Source organism: Amphibalanus amphitrite, unplaced genomic scaffold (genome assembly GCF_019059575.1).
Source record: "Amphibalanus amphitrite isolate SeventyFive unplaced genomic scaffold, NRLGWU_Aamphi_draft 000146F_arrow, whole genome shotgun sequence".
NCBI lineage: Eukaryota > Metazoa > Arthropoda > Thecostraca > Balanomorpha > Balanidae > Amphibalanus > Amphibalanus amphitrite.
The window spans coordinates 795,657-807,745 of NW_024881641.1; the positions used below are offsets into that span (position 1 = coordinate 795,657).

The 12,089-nt window shown below is 47.3% G+C and overlaps 1 protein-coding gene across 10 annotated transcripts; it reads right to left on the minus strand.

The window, feature by feature from the left end:
* Positions 1–613: 613 nt before the first annotated feature.
* On the minus strand, positions 614–7,710 carry LOC122382758 (CD2 antigen cytoplasmic tail-binding protein 2-like). 10 transcript variants are annotated; one of them, XM_043368524.1, is made up of 7 exons: positions 7,669–7,710; positions 6,695–6,862; positions 3,837–4,000; positions 2,598–2,763; positions 2,142–2,338; positions 1,506–1,761; positions 614–1,050 (listed from the first exon to the last, which is right to left on the minus strand). In XM_043368524.1, the coding sequence occupies exons 2-7, from the start codon at positions 6,840–6,842 to the stop codon at positions 857–859; spliced, it is 1,125 nt and encodes a 374-aa protein (XP_043224459.1). In that variant the 5' UTR covers positions 6,843–6,862; positions 7,669–7,710; the 3' UTR covers positions 614–856. The 10 variants fall into 10 exon arrangements, with proteins under 10 accessions (XP_043224459.1, XP_043224458.1, XP_043224461.1 ...); XM_043368523.1 differs by having other exon boundaries at positions 7,489–7,708; XM_043368526.1 differs by having other exon boundaries at positions 7,650–7,669.
* Between the last annotated feature and the right edge of the window lie 4,379 nt (positions 7,711–12,089).

Genomic DNA, 12,089 nt, shown 5'->3' on the forward strand with positions numbered 1-12,089 from the left:
CAACATCAAATCACATATTTGAACGCTTGGAACCACGAAAAGACTGCAAACGCGCGGCTAATGCGAGCCGACATACGCCGAATCGCGATTCCGGCCAAACATGGTCTCGGAAAAATAGGTCACAGGTCAAAGGTTATTTGGGTCAGGGTCATGAAATTTTCAGGATAGGTGAAAATTAATCAACGCAAGGATACTGAAAGTTTCGTCGCGATCGGCCGCTTTTTACGCGAGTTATTAGCGAAAAAATCCTGGGCGTTGCATCAACCCCCCTGTGCCGGCGAGGGTTAAAGTCGCTATAAAATGAAAACCGTCTGATATCTTTTTTTTTCATTTTTAGCTCAGGCAATACACCGCGCGATTCCATACCAGCCTGAGCAAACACGACCAAAACTATCGAACGGTTTTCGTTGTATAGCGATTGTAACATGCTGTCTCAGATAGCCCCACTGCCTAAAATAGCCCACCACGGTACTGGGAATCCAACTTTCTACCGATTAAGCTACGCGCAGACTTTTGAGCAATGAGCCAAAACAATAAGTAGTCCTGGCATAGACACTACAAGACCTTTGTTCAATTTTCACTTGTCTAATTTTTACTTGCTTCAAAGCACAAAAAGGACAAATGAGCTTTATTTAGAATGGATCGTGCGCTATCTCCTGTTAGCGATGTGATGAAAAATGACAGCGGAAACCTTAGGCGCACAACACGCTATGCACACTCCGTTTGGAGCAGCAGGAAACAAAACATACACTGCCGTCCAAATTTTAATCATCGGGATACAGCAAGCAATATTTCTGCTTGCCACAGGGCATCACTTCAGCACCAGCACAGCACACAGCACGGGACCGCACTGCCACTACATGTAGATCTCAAAATCGACGCGCTTGACCTGATAGAAGGCGGTGGCGCCGACCTTTCGGACGAGCACGGCGTCGCTGAAGTAGCCGCTCTCGCTCCAGGCGTGCATCTCGGCGGAGGTGTGCGGTCCGTGGATCTCGGCGTCGGCACTGTCCTCCCATTTGAACTCCCACGTGACGGCGTCGCCGGCGTCTGTAACACGCCGCACAGATTTCAGCATCAACGCGAGTCGAGTTTTTTAGCGAGTAGGATAGGTCGGCCCAAGAAGCTGTTCTCTCCTACCTCCACTAACACTTAAAGAGATCTGAGCCTCGGAGATACAGATATTGGACTCATGGTTTCTCATCAAAAGCCAGGAGGGTATCTTATTAGAAAGGCTCCAGCTCAATAACTTCCCGCTACACGGCTTACCGCCAATGAAAGGCCTCGACCAAAAAGAGGCGACACAAAATACAAGATCAGGCACAAGATCCCTCCACTTTTCTGAGAGGCAGGGAAATTGCTCTAGCATCCCCAACCACTGCTGCCACATGTTAAAAAATAGCAGCACAGTCGATAGATAATAAGTGGCAGTGATACGGGGACTTTCACTGGAATCTATTTTCAAGCAAAGCACCAATCAAATGGCACTGAGGGGTGCGACTCACCTAGTGCCGCCGAGTCGGCCGTCTCTGCCGCGCCATTAGCGTCTGGCGCCGGTTTCGCGGCGTCGTCTGTCTGTCCGGCGCCGTCCTTCTGTCCGTGGCTGTCGGCCGCCCCGCCGCCGTCCGCTCCACCCACTGCCGGCCGGCCGTCGCCCGCCGCCGCCGGCTGCTGGTCCAGCGAGTCGGCGAACATGTCCAGCGCGTCGTCATCGGTGGCGCCCTGCAGCCGGTCCGCCACCGGCTTCCGCAGCTGCTCCAGCTGGGAGCGGACCATGGCGGAGTCAGGGACCAGGCCACAATACCGGACCGGGGGTGCGTCAGGGACCAGGAAAAATAGCGGGTCGGGCAGGTGCGTCAGTGCTCAGGCGTAAGGTCGGCTAGGATCGGGCACCTACATACGAGCAGGAGAGAGGTCAGGAAGGGGAGCCAGGGTCCGCTGAGTCGAGTCAACCGGAGTTATAGTACAGCCACTGTCAGCTACATGTTTGAACTGCAGTGACACTGAATACCAATTGTCGTGAAATAACTACAGAATATGGATCAATAATGAAAAAACCCTTATGTAACCAACCGAACCATCCCATGTCATCCGATCACGGTCACAGACGTGTCCCCACGAGCTGCCGCGGCGCGGACTACCTGGTGGTTGACGGCCTCGCGCGTCATCTGGTAGACCTCCATGTTGCCCTGGCTGAGCAGCCGGTCGGCCAGGCCGGTCAGGCGCTCCATGCTCTGACGGTCATCAGCCGCCTTGTCCGGCTCGGCGCTGCCAGACGCCGCGGCTGCCCGCTTCTGTTTCCAGCGCGCCGACGCCGAGTGACGGGCCTTGTTGCCACCTGGCGCAGTCGAATCACAAGGAATGAATTAGTGAAACGCAAATGCATGATTCAAATCAGCTATACTCCTCGTAATAATACAAAGAACACAGCGACATAGCCCCGTTGCTGGTGCGCCCTGCCACACCAACCAATAAACAAGGCGAATAACATTTTGCTGAAAACACTTTATCAACAATTATCGTCTACCAATCACAACATTCGGCCTTTCGCCTTAAAGCCGGTGACCTGACGTGGACGGTCTGTGCTCACTGCTCACCGAGGCGCCGGAGGGCCCTGGCGACCGTCTCCTTCGGCTGCATCAGTTCGAGCATCTGCTCGTAGGTGGCGGCCCGGTCCGAGTCCTTCACCGACTCCAGCTCGCCGTCCGACGAGCCGTCGTCGTCGTCATCCGAGCCGGCCTTCGCGCGCGGGTCAAAGTGTTGCTGAAATATGGCCGGGCGTTGAGCGTCGGAGAGACCACGCAGTAGCTGCCTGCTATTTAACCAGCTATCGCAGAATTCATTAGGTACAGCTACCCAGATCGCAGGTATCAGCCTAGATTCGATAAGCCTCGGATTAACTTGAAACTCACAAATACCAGAGTCCTGGTGGCAAGAAATACGCAGCCCAAACCATTTGGCGACACTCAAAACCATTTGACCTTAAGGGGTCAACAAAGGTCACGACCCACAAATGACACAGCACATCGTGGCCCGCTCAGACGGGCAAGAGCGCTACTGGCCGGACCTAAATGGGTCATATGGATCAGTCGATGCATCTAAGTGAAAAACACCACACCTAAGTTGAACTCATTCACAGCACTTTGTTCTGTTAGGTACATTAAACATTATCGGCAATAATGGATTAGTCTCATAAGATCTCGCCGGACTCTTTGAGTGATCGTTGCCTGGAAATTAGATGCAGTCGCCCCTTTACATTGTGATGGACGTCTTTTAATCTCAGTTCCAAAGGCTAAATGAGTGGTAACAAGTCCGGATGCCCCCTACAACAGCTTGTCGTTGCGCAGCACCACTACCCCGTCCACCCGACTACATCGCCCAAACCAGGTTCACCGGTAAGCTTTTAAGGCTTGAGTTTAACGTATCACAGGTAGATGGCGACATGACACTCCTAGTTTAGCGTGGTCTTCTCTCGCCAGTTGCTAGCAGCCAGGGGTGGACAAATGTGCTGGGTTGGGGTAGCACGGGCGCAGCAAATCCGCCGCCGCCCTAGCGGTGACCTTGACCTCCGCCGTCTGTTGCGGCTCTAAAGCCAAGCCGGCGTGGAATTGGGAAAGCTCGTACTACCCCAACTCGGCACAATTATCCACTCCTGCTAGCAGCAGCTGGAATGAATAGTTAAGTGTGCCAGAAAACTTGCATTCTTCCGGCCTCGAACCAGCCAGTGAGTCATCACCCACTAGTCGGGCGCCTAAAGCTCTCCCTTGTTGCATTCTACCGAACAGTAAAAGCTACCCGACAGCAGACGACAAAAGCAATTTTCTTACGTTACTCACTTTTGTATCGTCGATATTGTCGAGCCAGGCGTCGCGAATTTCTACTTCTTTCTTCCAATAATAATTGCCTTCTGCATCAAAGTGGCCCTCAGTCATTTCTTCTTTCATGTTGAATGGTGTGATCTGTATGTCTCCGTCTTTCGTGATGGTACCCTCTTCCTCACCTGTGTTAAAAGGTTACGTCACTTGTAAGCCACTTACAGGGTCATGCACCATGCGTCACTTGAAGTCAAAATTATTTGATATTTTTTGTTCAGGAATTTATGTTTCTGGATAGGTATGGGTTAAAGATGACGCTAGCAAGCAGACTGGTTATTGGTTCACCTTTTTTGGATCAATTCAATCACTGATTGATTTTCATTTGATTTTTTTTTATTCAATCACCGTTTGATTCCTTAAAAAAAAATTGGCGAATCGATTCCTTTCGATTCAAAGAATAAAAAAAAAAAAACAGAAAATGGAACAATTCACGTTTGATTCAGCAAAAAAGTTATTGAACAATTCTTTTTTCGATTCGGTCAAAAAATAGCAAACCAATATTTTGGCCGTCATTTTAACCCGCGCCCGGCTGGGGGTCCTGGATTTCCACGCCCTGCTGGGGGGGGGGGTGTTTGAACACCCCCCTTCTAACTCGGCTCCTGGGCCACGTAGCGATACGCGGAAGGCGGCGTTCGAAAGAGCGCCAAAAATAATGACGAAATAACTTCGGTCACTTTTTTGGTTAGGTCAAAGGTCAGGTCACCAGAGGTCATTGATGGCAAAATTTTGCCGATTTTCAGGTCGAATGTCGACAATTTCCAGGAAGCCAACGCATAACTCGGGAACCAATAGAGCTAAAGCGCCGCGGAAAAGCGCATTCGATAGCCCTATTAACGCCCTTTCTGAGTAATTCTCTCAGATTTGACCTAACGTCAACGGTTGTGTCTGCAGGGGGCAAAAACTGCAAAAATAGCCGATTTTTTCGGAAAGTTTTTCTGCAATAATTTTGGACCCAAGCCTTGTACGAGCTTACTTTTACCGGCATCGTGTTCCTCTCGTCAGGACGCATCGAATGAACTATAACTTGACCTTGAAAGGTCAACTTGAAAATTTGACCTCAGGTCAAGGTCATGACCTGACCGGAAAAGGTCATGTTGCATATCAGTCGATCCGTATCGTCGAGCTGAACACATCTAAGACGTTTTCACCGCTATAGCATGCCTCTATCAAAAGTTATTTGCGAAAAAAAACTGTTAGACACCATTCGTGACCTGAGATGACCTCAGGGGCATAAATATGTGTCACGGACACCATTTTCATGTTCAGTGTGTTTAAACCACTTGTAATTCGGTGTTTGGGAGTGTTTATAATGTCTTTCGCCCAAAAGAGGCGCATTTCAATTTTCTCCCATTGACTTATAGGTAATGGGGAGGTCGCAAAATTGACCTGACCTTAGGTCACCGATATCAAAATTCTGAGATAAACATTTTATAGATACTGTTACCCTTATCAATCGCTGAAAGTTTCAAAGCGATCGGTCACTCGGTGTAGCAATGGCAGACATTGAAACTTTTTATGAGGTGAGGTCACTTCAAGTGACCTGGTGACCTGAACTAGAGGTGGCAAAAGATGAAAATTTTGGGAACCAGACTCGAACCAGACCCGGCTGGACATTTCTGGAACCAGTCGGACCCGGTCTTAGTTGGAATCGGAACCAGTTGGACCCGTTCCCCAAAAGTCAATTAATACAAACTGCTTGTAGGTATCATTAGTTGCATCATGTAAAACAGCCTATTTCCCACTGGGAATACTCATGAGCTACTGTGTGCAAAGAAACATTCACTTCATATTTTGCAATAATGTGTAGTGCGCAAGATGTATAGTTATGGTAGGACCCGGTTGGACCCGTCAGAAATTTCCAGGAACCGGTCTGGACCCATATGGGTCCAGACTGGTTCTTTGGACCGGGTCCTCGGGTCCACATTTTGCCACCTCTAACCTGAACTTGAATGAACTTGGTCTGAAATTTTCACAACATGTGTAGAATTGATGTATGATAAGGTGTACCAAAAACGGCGGCGTTTTGAGATATTCGCGAAAAACCACAAGGGGGGTGTTCAAACACCCCCCCCCCCGCAGGGCGCGGGTTAACACAATACATTTTTACATCTGAACAGATCCATTGTTGCATTGCACAGGTGCATTGTTGATGATGAACTATGTTCACCTCAATTTTCTTAAGTCATGAATCATGATTTTTTTTTTTAAATTCAATCAACTCTGATTCCCAATGCGTTTGCTTCAATCATGGTTTGTCAATGGAACAATCCAGACGGTGAATCAAAGCTTTTTGATTCAACAAATTTTGTTTGATGCAATCCAATCGATTGAATCACGGGTGAATCAAACACCAGTCTGCTCGCAAGATGCGTCGAGTGTGAGTACAGGGTGCGCAAAAAGTTCAGGGCTCAGGCCCTCTTACAGTAAGCGCTCCTACGCGTGCTGCGGTTGCTTTTCGGGAAACCAATAGCCGCACGCAATATCTTCAATGATCCTGCTACACTGTCAGATGTCGAACAAAGCACACCATTAACGGCCAGTCATGGAGGCAGGCTAAACGTCACATTGTCGTTGGATACTCGCGCGGGGCTCGGCCGAATCGGGCATGACTGTTGATCAAATTGTGATGAAAGATGAAATTGTGATTTAGGATGTAACAACTGACACAAGTCTAACTGCATAAAACTTCTTCTATGTGTATAAATATCAAATCTAAAAATGAAAGAACACCAAGTGAATATGAAAAGATTTAAGATAGTCCCTATACATGCAAAGCATTTGTAAGTTAATATCTTCCTTCTAACAAAGTATCTATCTACCTTCAATTTCTTCTGGATCCATCAAGTTATATTTCTTGTGGTCGACTTCATCTTCTTCATCAGAATCCAAAGTATGCTTCTTTGCATGTTTTTCATCAACAGCAGTCTCTTCCTCCACCTCCAGCGCATCGTGAGGTCGCTTGGACATTTTTCACCCCCAAGTGGCTCCTATAGGTAACAAAAAGAAAGGTAGGTAACGTTTTATAGTAAAAGAAATGCATGATCATAAATGGCATAGCTTGGTGAGCATTAAGCAATTAAGCATGATCACAAAAGCCAGGATGTGAGCACTTGAGCAGTAGCTAAATGTGGGATTAGGTGTCTAAAAGTAGAAAGCAAAAATGAAAAGCTTAAATTAGGCCAATGGGTCATTGCACCTACAGCAACAGCAAAGACAAATGACCTGCAGAACAGGCTACTGATGCATATGGTTAATGATGATGAAGGCGCACCAGCCCGCAACAACGCAGGCTTATGATCCTAAACCGCACCAGCCTGCATAGGGATAAGTAAAAGTCAAAAGGCCAATATTTTTCACACAAAACAATAATCGAACCTTCTGCCTTAGCTGCATAACCATGAATTATTGCACCCGTCATACCTAGATATTTCAAATTTATTCTACAAAAAGTACAAAATTGGTACCTGCATCGTAAAATGCACCTTGACCGTCATTAGCCATAAAATTTGCAAATCAAAAATTTGCAAATTTGCAAATTTGCAAATGAAATAGACGTTTGCAAAAAACACCACACTTTCAAGAAATTTAATAAAATACGCAGGTGCCTACCTACCTAACAACAGTATCTGTAAGTATCTGTAAAGTCACTGATTTCACTGTGACTTTACAGATTTGTGACTTTTCACTGATTTGTGACACATTTGTGATCTCACGCAAATCACCATTCAAGAGTCAACAAGCTGTAATTGTGTATTTAATAGCTTTGATAAATACTTCAGTTTGCAAAAGCAACCAATTATTCGCTGTGTTTCATGATGACATCCTACAAAAGTGTGTTTTGATTATGTAACGGAAGTTGGCACAGATTCAGCACAGATTCAGCACAGCACAGATTCGGTAGGGGGAAAAAAGGCCCCGGTAGAGGGAAACCTTTATGACCCGTTTTCCCCTAGAAATGACGTCACAAAGAGGTAAAAATGGGTATCAATCGAAAGCTCTCGTTTACCCAGACACAGTCCCGCAGGAAAATTCCACTTTTTTCCCATAGGAAAGTTTTTACGGGAAAATCAAAATTTTGGGTCAATGGGGGGTCCCCCCCGATTTCGTTCAAAATCGGCACACAGGTGCCCCACCACCAGCCGAGAAACTTTCCCCAAAACGGTCCCCGTTGCATTGACGTTTAAGGCCCTTAAAGCCCCGTAAACTCGTAAAAAATCCGTAAATTCGCCCTTGTACGGCCAAAAACGGGGCGCTATGGTGAAAATGGGTATCAATCGAAAGCTCTCGTTTACCCAGACACAGTCCTGCAGGAAAATTCCACTTTTTCCCCATAGGAAAGTTTTTACGGGAAAATCAAAATTTTGGGTCAATGGGGGGTCCCCCCCCCGATTTCGTTCAAAATCGGCACACAGGTGCCCCACCACCAGCCGAGAAACTTTCCCCAAAACGGTCCCCGTTGCATTGACGTTTAAGGCCCGTAAAGCCCCCTAGACTCGTAAAATATCCGTAAAATCGCCTTTGTACGGACAAAAAAGTGGTGCTATGGTAAAAATGGGAATCAATCGAAAGCTCTCGTTTACCCAGACACAGTCCTGCAGGAAAATTCCACTTTTTTCCCATAGGAAAGTTTTTACGGGAAAATCAAAATTTTGGGTCAATGGGGGTCCCCCCGATTTCGTTCAAAATCGGCACACAGGTGCCCCACCACCAGCCGAGAAACTTTCCCCAAAACGGTCCCCGTTGCATTGACGTTTAAGGCCCTTAAAGCCCCGTAAACTCGTAAAAAATCCGTAAATTCGCCCTTGTACGGCCAAAAACGGGGCGCTATGGTGAAAATGGGCATCAAACGAAAGCTCTCGTTTACCCAGACACAGTCCTGCAGGAAAATTCCACTTTTTCCCCCATAGGAAAGTTTTTACGGGAAAATCAAAATTTCGGGTCAATGGGGGGTCCCCCCCGATTTCGTTCAAAATCGGCACACAGGTGCCCCACCACCAGCCGAGAAACTTTCCCCAAAACGGTCCCCGTTGCATTGACGTTTAAGGCCCTTAAAGCCCCGTAAACTCGTAAAAAATCCGTAAATTCGCCCTTGTACGGCCAAAAACGGGGCGCTAGGGTAAAAATGGGTATCAATCGAAAGCTCTCGTTTACCCAGACACAGTCCTGCAGGAAAATTCCACTTTTTCCCCATAGGAAAGTTTTTAAGGGAAAATCAAAATTTTGGGTCGATGGGGGGTCCCCCCCCGATTTCGTACAATCGGCACACAGGTGCCCCACCACCAGCCGAGAAACTTTCCCCAAAACGGTCCCCGTTGCATTGACGTTTAAGGCCCGTAAAGCCCCCTAGACTCGTAAAATATCCGTAAAATCGCCTTTGTACGGACAAAAAAGTGGTGCTATGGTAAAAATGGGTATCAATCGAAAGCTCTCGTTTACCCAGACACAGTCCTGCAGGAAAATTTCACTTTTTCCCCATAGGAAAGTTTTTACGGGAAAATAAAAACTTTCCTATGGGGAAAAAGTGAAATTTTCCTGCAGGACTGTGTCTGGGTAAACGAGAGCTTTCGATTGATACCCATTTTTACTTTAGCGCCCCGTTTTTGGCCGTACAAGGGCGAATTTACGGATTTTTTACGAGTTTACGGGGCTTTAAGGGCCTTAAACGTCAATGCAACGGGGACCGTTTTGGGGAAAGTTTCTCGGCTGGTGGTGGGGCACCTGTGTGCCGATTTTGAACGAAATCGGGGGGACCCCCCATTGACCCGAAATTTTGATTTTCCCGTAAAAACTTTCCTATGGGGAAAAAGTGGAATTTTCCTGCAGGAATGTGTCTGGGTAAACGAGAGCTTTCGATTGATACCCATTTTTACCCTAGCGCCCCGTTTTTGGCCGTACAAGGGCGAATTTACGGATTTTTTACGAGTTTACGGGGCTTTAAGGGCCTTAAACGTCAATGCAACGGGGACCGTTTTGGGGAAAGTTTCTCGGCTGGTGGTGGGGCACCTGTGTGCCGATTTTGAACGAAATCGGGGGGGACCCCCCATTGACCCAAAATTTTGATTTTCCCGTAAAAACTTTCCTATGGGAAAAAAGTGGAATTTTCCTGCAGGACTGTGTCTGGGTAAACGAGAGCTTTCGATTGATACCCATTTTTACCCTAGCGCCCCGTTTTTGGCCGTACAAGGGCGAATTTACGGATTTTTTACGAGTTTACGGGGCTTTAAGGGCCTTAAACGTCAATGCAACGGGGACCGTTTTGGGGAAAGTTTCTCGGCTGGTGGTGGGGCACCTGTGTGCCGATTTTGAACGAAATCGGGGGGACCCCCCATTGACCCAAAATTTTGATTTTCCCGTAAAAACTTTCCTATGGGAAAAAAGTGGAATTTTCCTGCAGGACTGTGTCTGGGTAAACGAGAGCTTTCGATTGATACCCATTTTTACCATAGCACCACTTTTTTGTCCGTACAAAGGCGATTTTACGGATATTTTACGAGTCTAGGGGGTTTTACGGGCCTTAAACGTCAATGCAACGGGGACCGTTTTGGGGAAAGTTTCTCGGCTGGTGGTGGGGCACCTGTGTGCCGATTTTGAACGAAATCGGGGGGACCCCCCATTGACCCAAAATTTTGATTTTCCCGTAAAAACTTTCCTATGGGGAAAAAGTGGAATTTTTCTGCAGGACTGTGTCTGGGTAAACGAGAGCTTTCGATTGATACCCATTTTTACCCTAGCGCCCCGTTTTTGGCCGTACAAGGGCGAATTTACGGACTTTTTACGAGTTTACGGGGCTTTAAGGGCCTTAAACGTCAATGCAACGGGACCGTTTTGGGGAAAGTTTCTCGGCTGGTGGTGGGGCACCTGTGTGCCGATTTTGAACGAAATCGGGGGGGACCCCCAATTGACCCAAAATTTTGATTTTCCCGTAAAAACTTTCCTATGGGAAAAAAGTGGAATTTTCCTGCAGGACTGTGTCTGGGTAAACAAGAGCTTTCGATTGATACCCATTTTTACCATAGCACCACTTTTTTGTTCGTACAAAGGCGATTTTACGGATATTTTACGAGTCTAGGGGGCTTTACGGGCCTTAAACGTCAATGCAACGGGGACCGTTTTGGGGAAAGTTTCTCGGCTGGTGGTGGGGCACCTGTGTGCCGATTTTGAACGAAATCGGGGAGACCCCCCATTGACCCGAAATTTTGATTTTCCCGTAAAAACTTTCCTATGGGGAAAAAGTGGAATTTTCCTGCAGGACTGTGTCTGGGTAAACAAGAGCTTTCGATTGATACCCATTTTTACCCTAGCGCCCCGTTTTTGGCCGTACAAGGGCGAATTTACGGATTTTTTACGAGTTTACGGGGCTTTAAGGGCCTTAAACGTCAATGCAACGGGGACCGTTTTGGGGAAAGTTTCTCGGCTGGTGGTGGGCCACCTGTGTGCCGATTTTGAACGAAATCGGGGGGGACCCCCAATTGACCCAAAATTTTGATATTCCCGTAAAACCTTTCCTATGGGAAAAAAAGTGGAATTTTCCTGCAGGACTGTGTCTGGGTAAACGAGAGCTTTCGATTGATACCCATTTTTACCCTAGCGCCCCGTTTTTGGCCGTACAAGGGCGAATTTACGGATTTTTTACGAGTTTACGGGGCTTTAAGGGCCTTAAACGTCAATGCAACGGGGACCGTTTTGGGGAAAGTTTCTCGGCTGGTGGTGGGGCACCTGTGTGCCGATTTTGAACGAAATCGGGGGGACCCCCCATTGACCCAAAATTTTGATTTTCCCGTAAAAACTTTCCTATGGGAAAAAAAGTGGAATTTTCCTGCAGGACTGTGTCTGGGTAAACGAGAGCTTTCGATTGATACCCATTTTTACCATAGCACCACTTTTTTGTCCGTACAAAGGCGATTTTACGGATATTTTACGAGTCTAGGGGGTTTTACGGGCCTTAAACGTCAATGCAACGGGGACCGTTTTGGGGAAAGTTTCTCGGCTGGTGGTGGGGCACCTGTGTGCCGATTTTGAACGAAATCGGGGGGGACCCCCCATTGACCCAAAATTTTGATTTTCCCGTAAAAACTTTCCTATGGGGAAAAAGTGGAATTTTTCTGCAGGACTGTGTCTGGGTAAACGAGAGCTTTTGATTGATACCCATTTTTACCCTAGCGCCCCGTTTTTGGCCGTACAAGGGCGAATTTACGGACTTTTTACGAGTTTACG

What these genes read in the sequence shown, in the direction of transcription:
- LOC122382758 (XM_043368524.1), bottom strand. Translation starts at nt 6,842, where the DNA reads ATGTCCAAGCGACCTCACGATGCGCTGGAGGTGGAGGAAGAGACTGCT. An exon ending in CAGGGCCCTCCGGCGCCTCG is followed by an intron (nt 2,339 to 2,597) that starts GTGAGCAGTGAG and finishes CGACTGCGCCAG; the next exon opens with GTGGCAACAAGGCCCGTCAC. An exon ending in GGCCGACTCGGCGGCACTAG is followed by an intron (nt 1,051 to 1,505) that starts GTGAGTCGCACC and finishes GGCGTGTTACAG; the next exon opens with ACGCCGGCGACGCCGTCACG.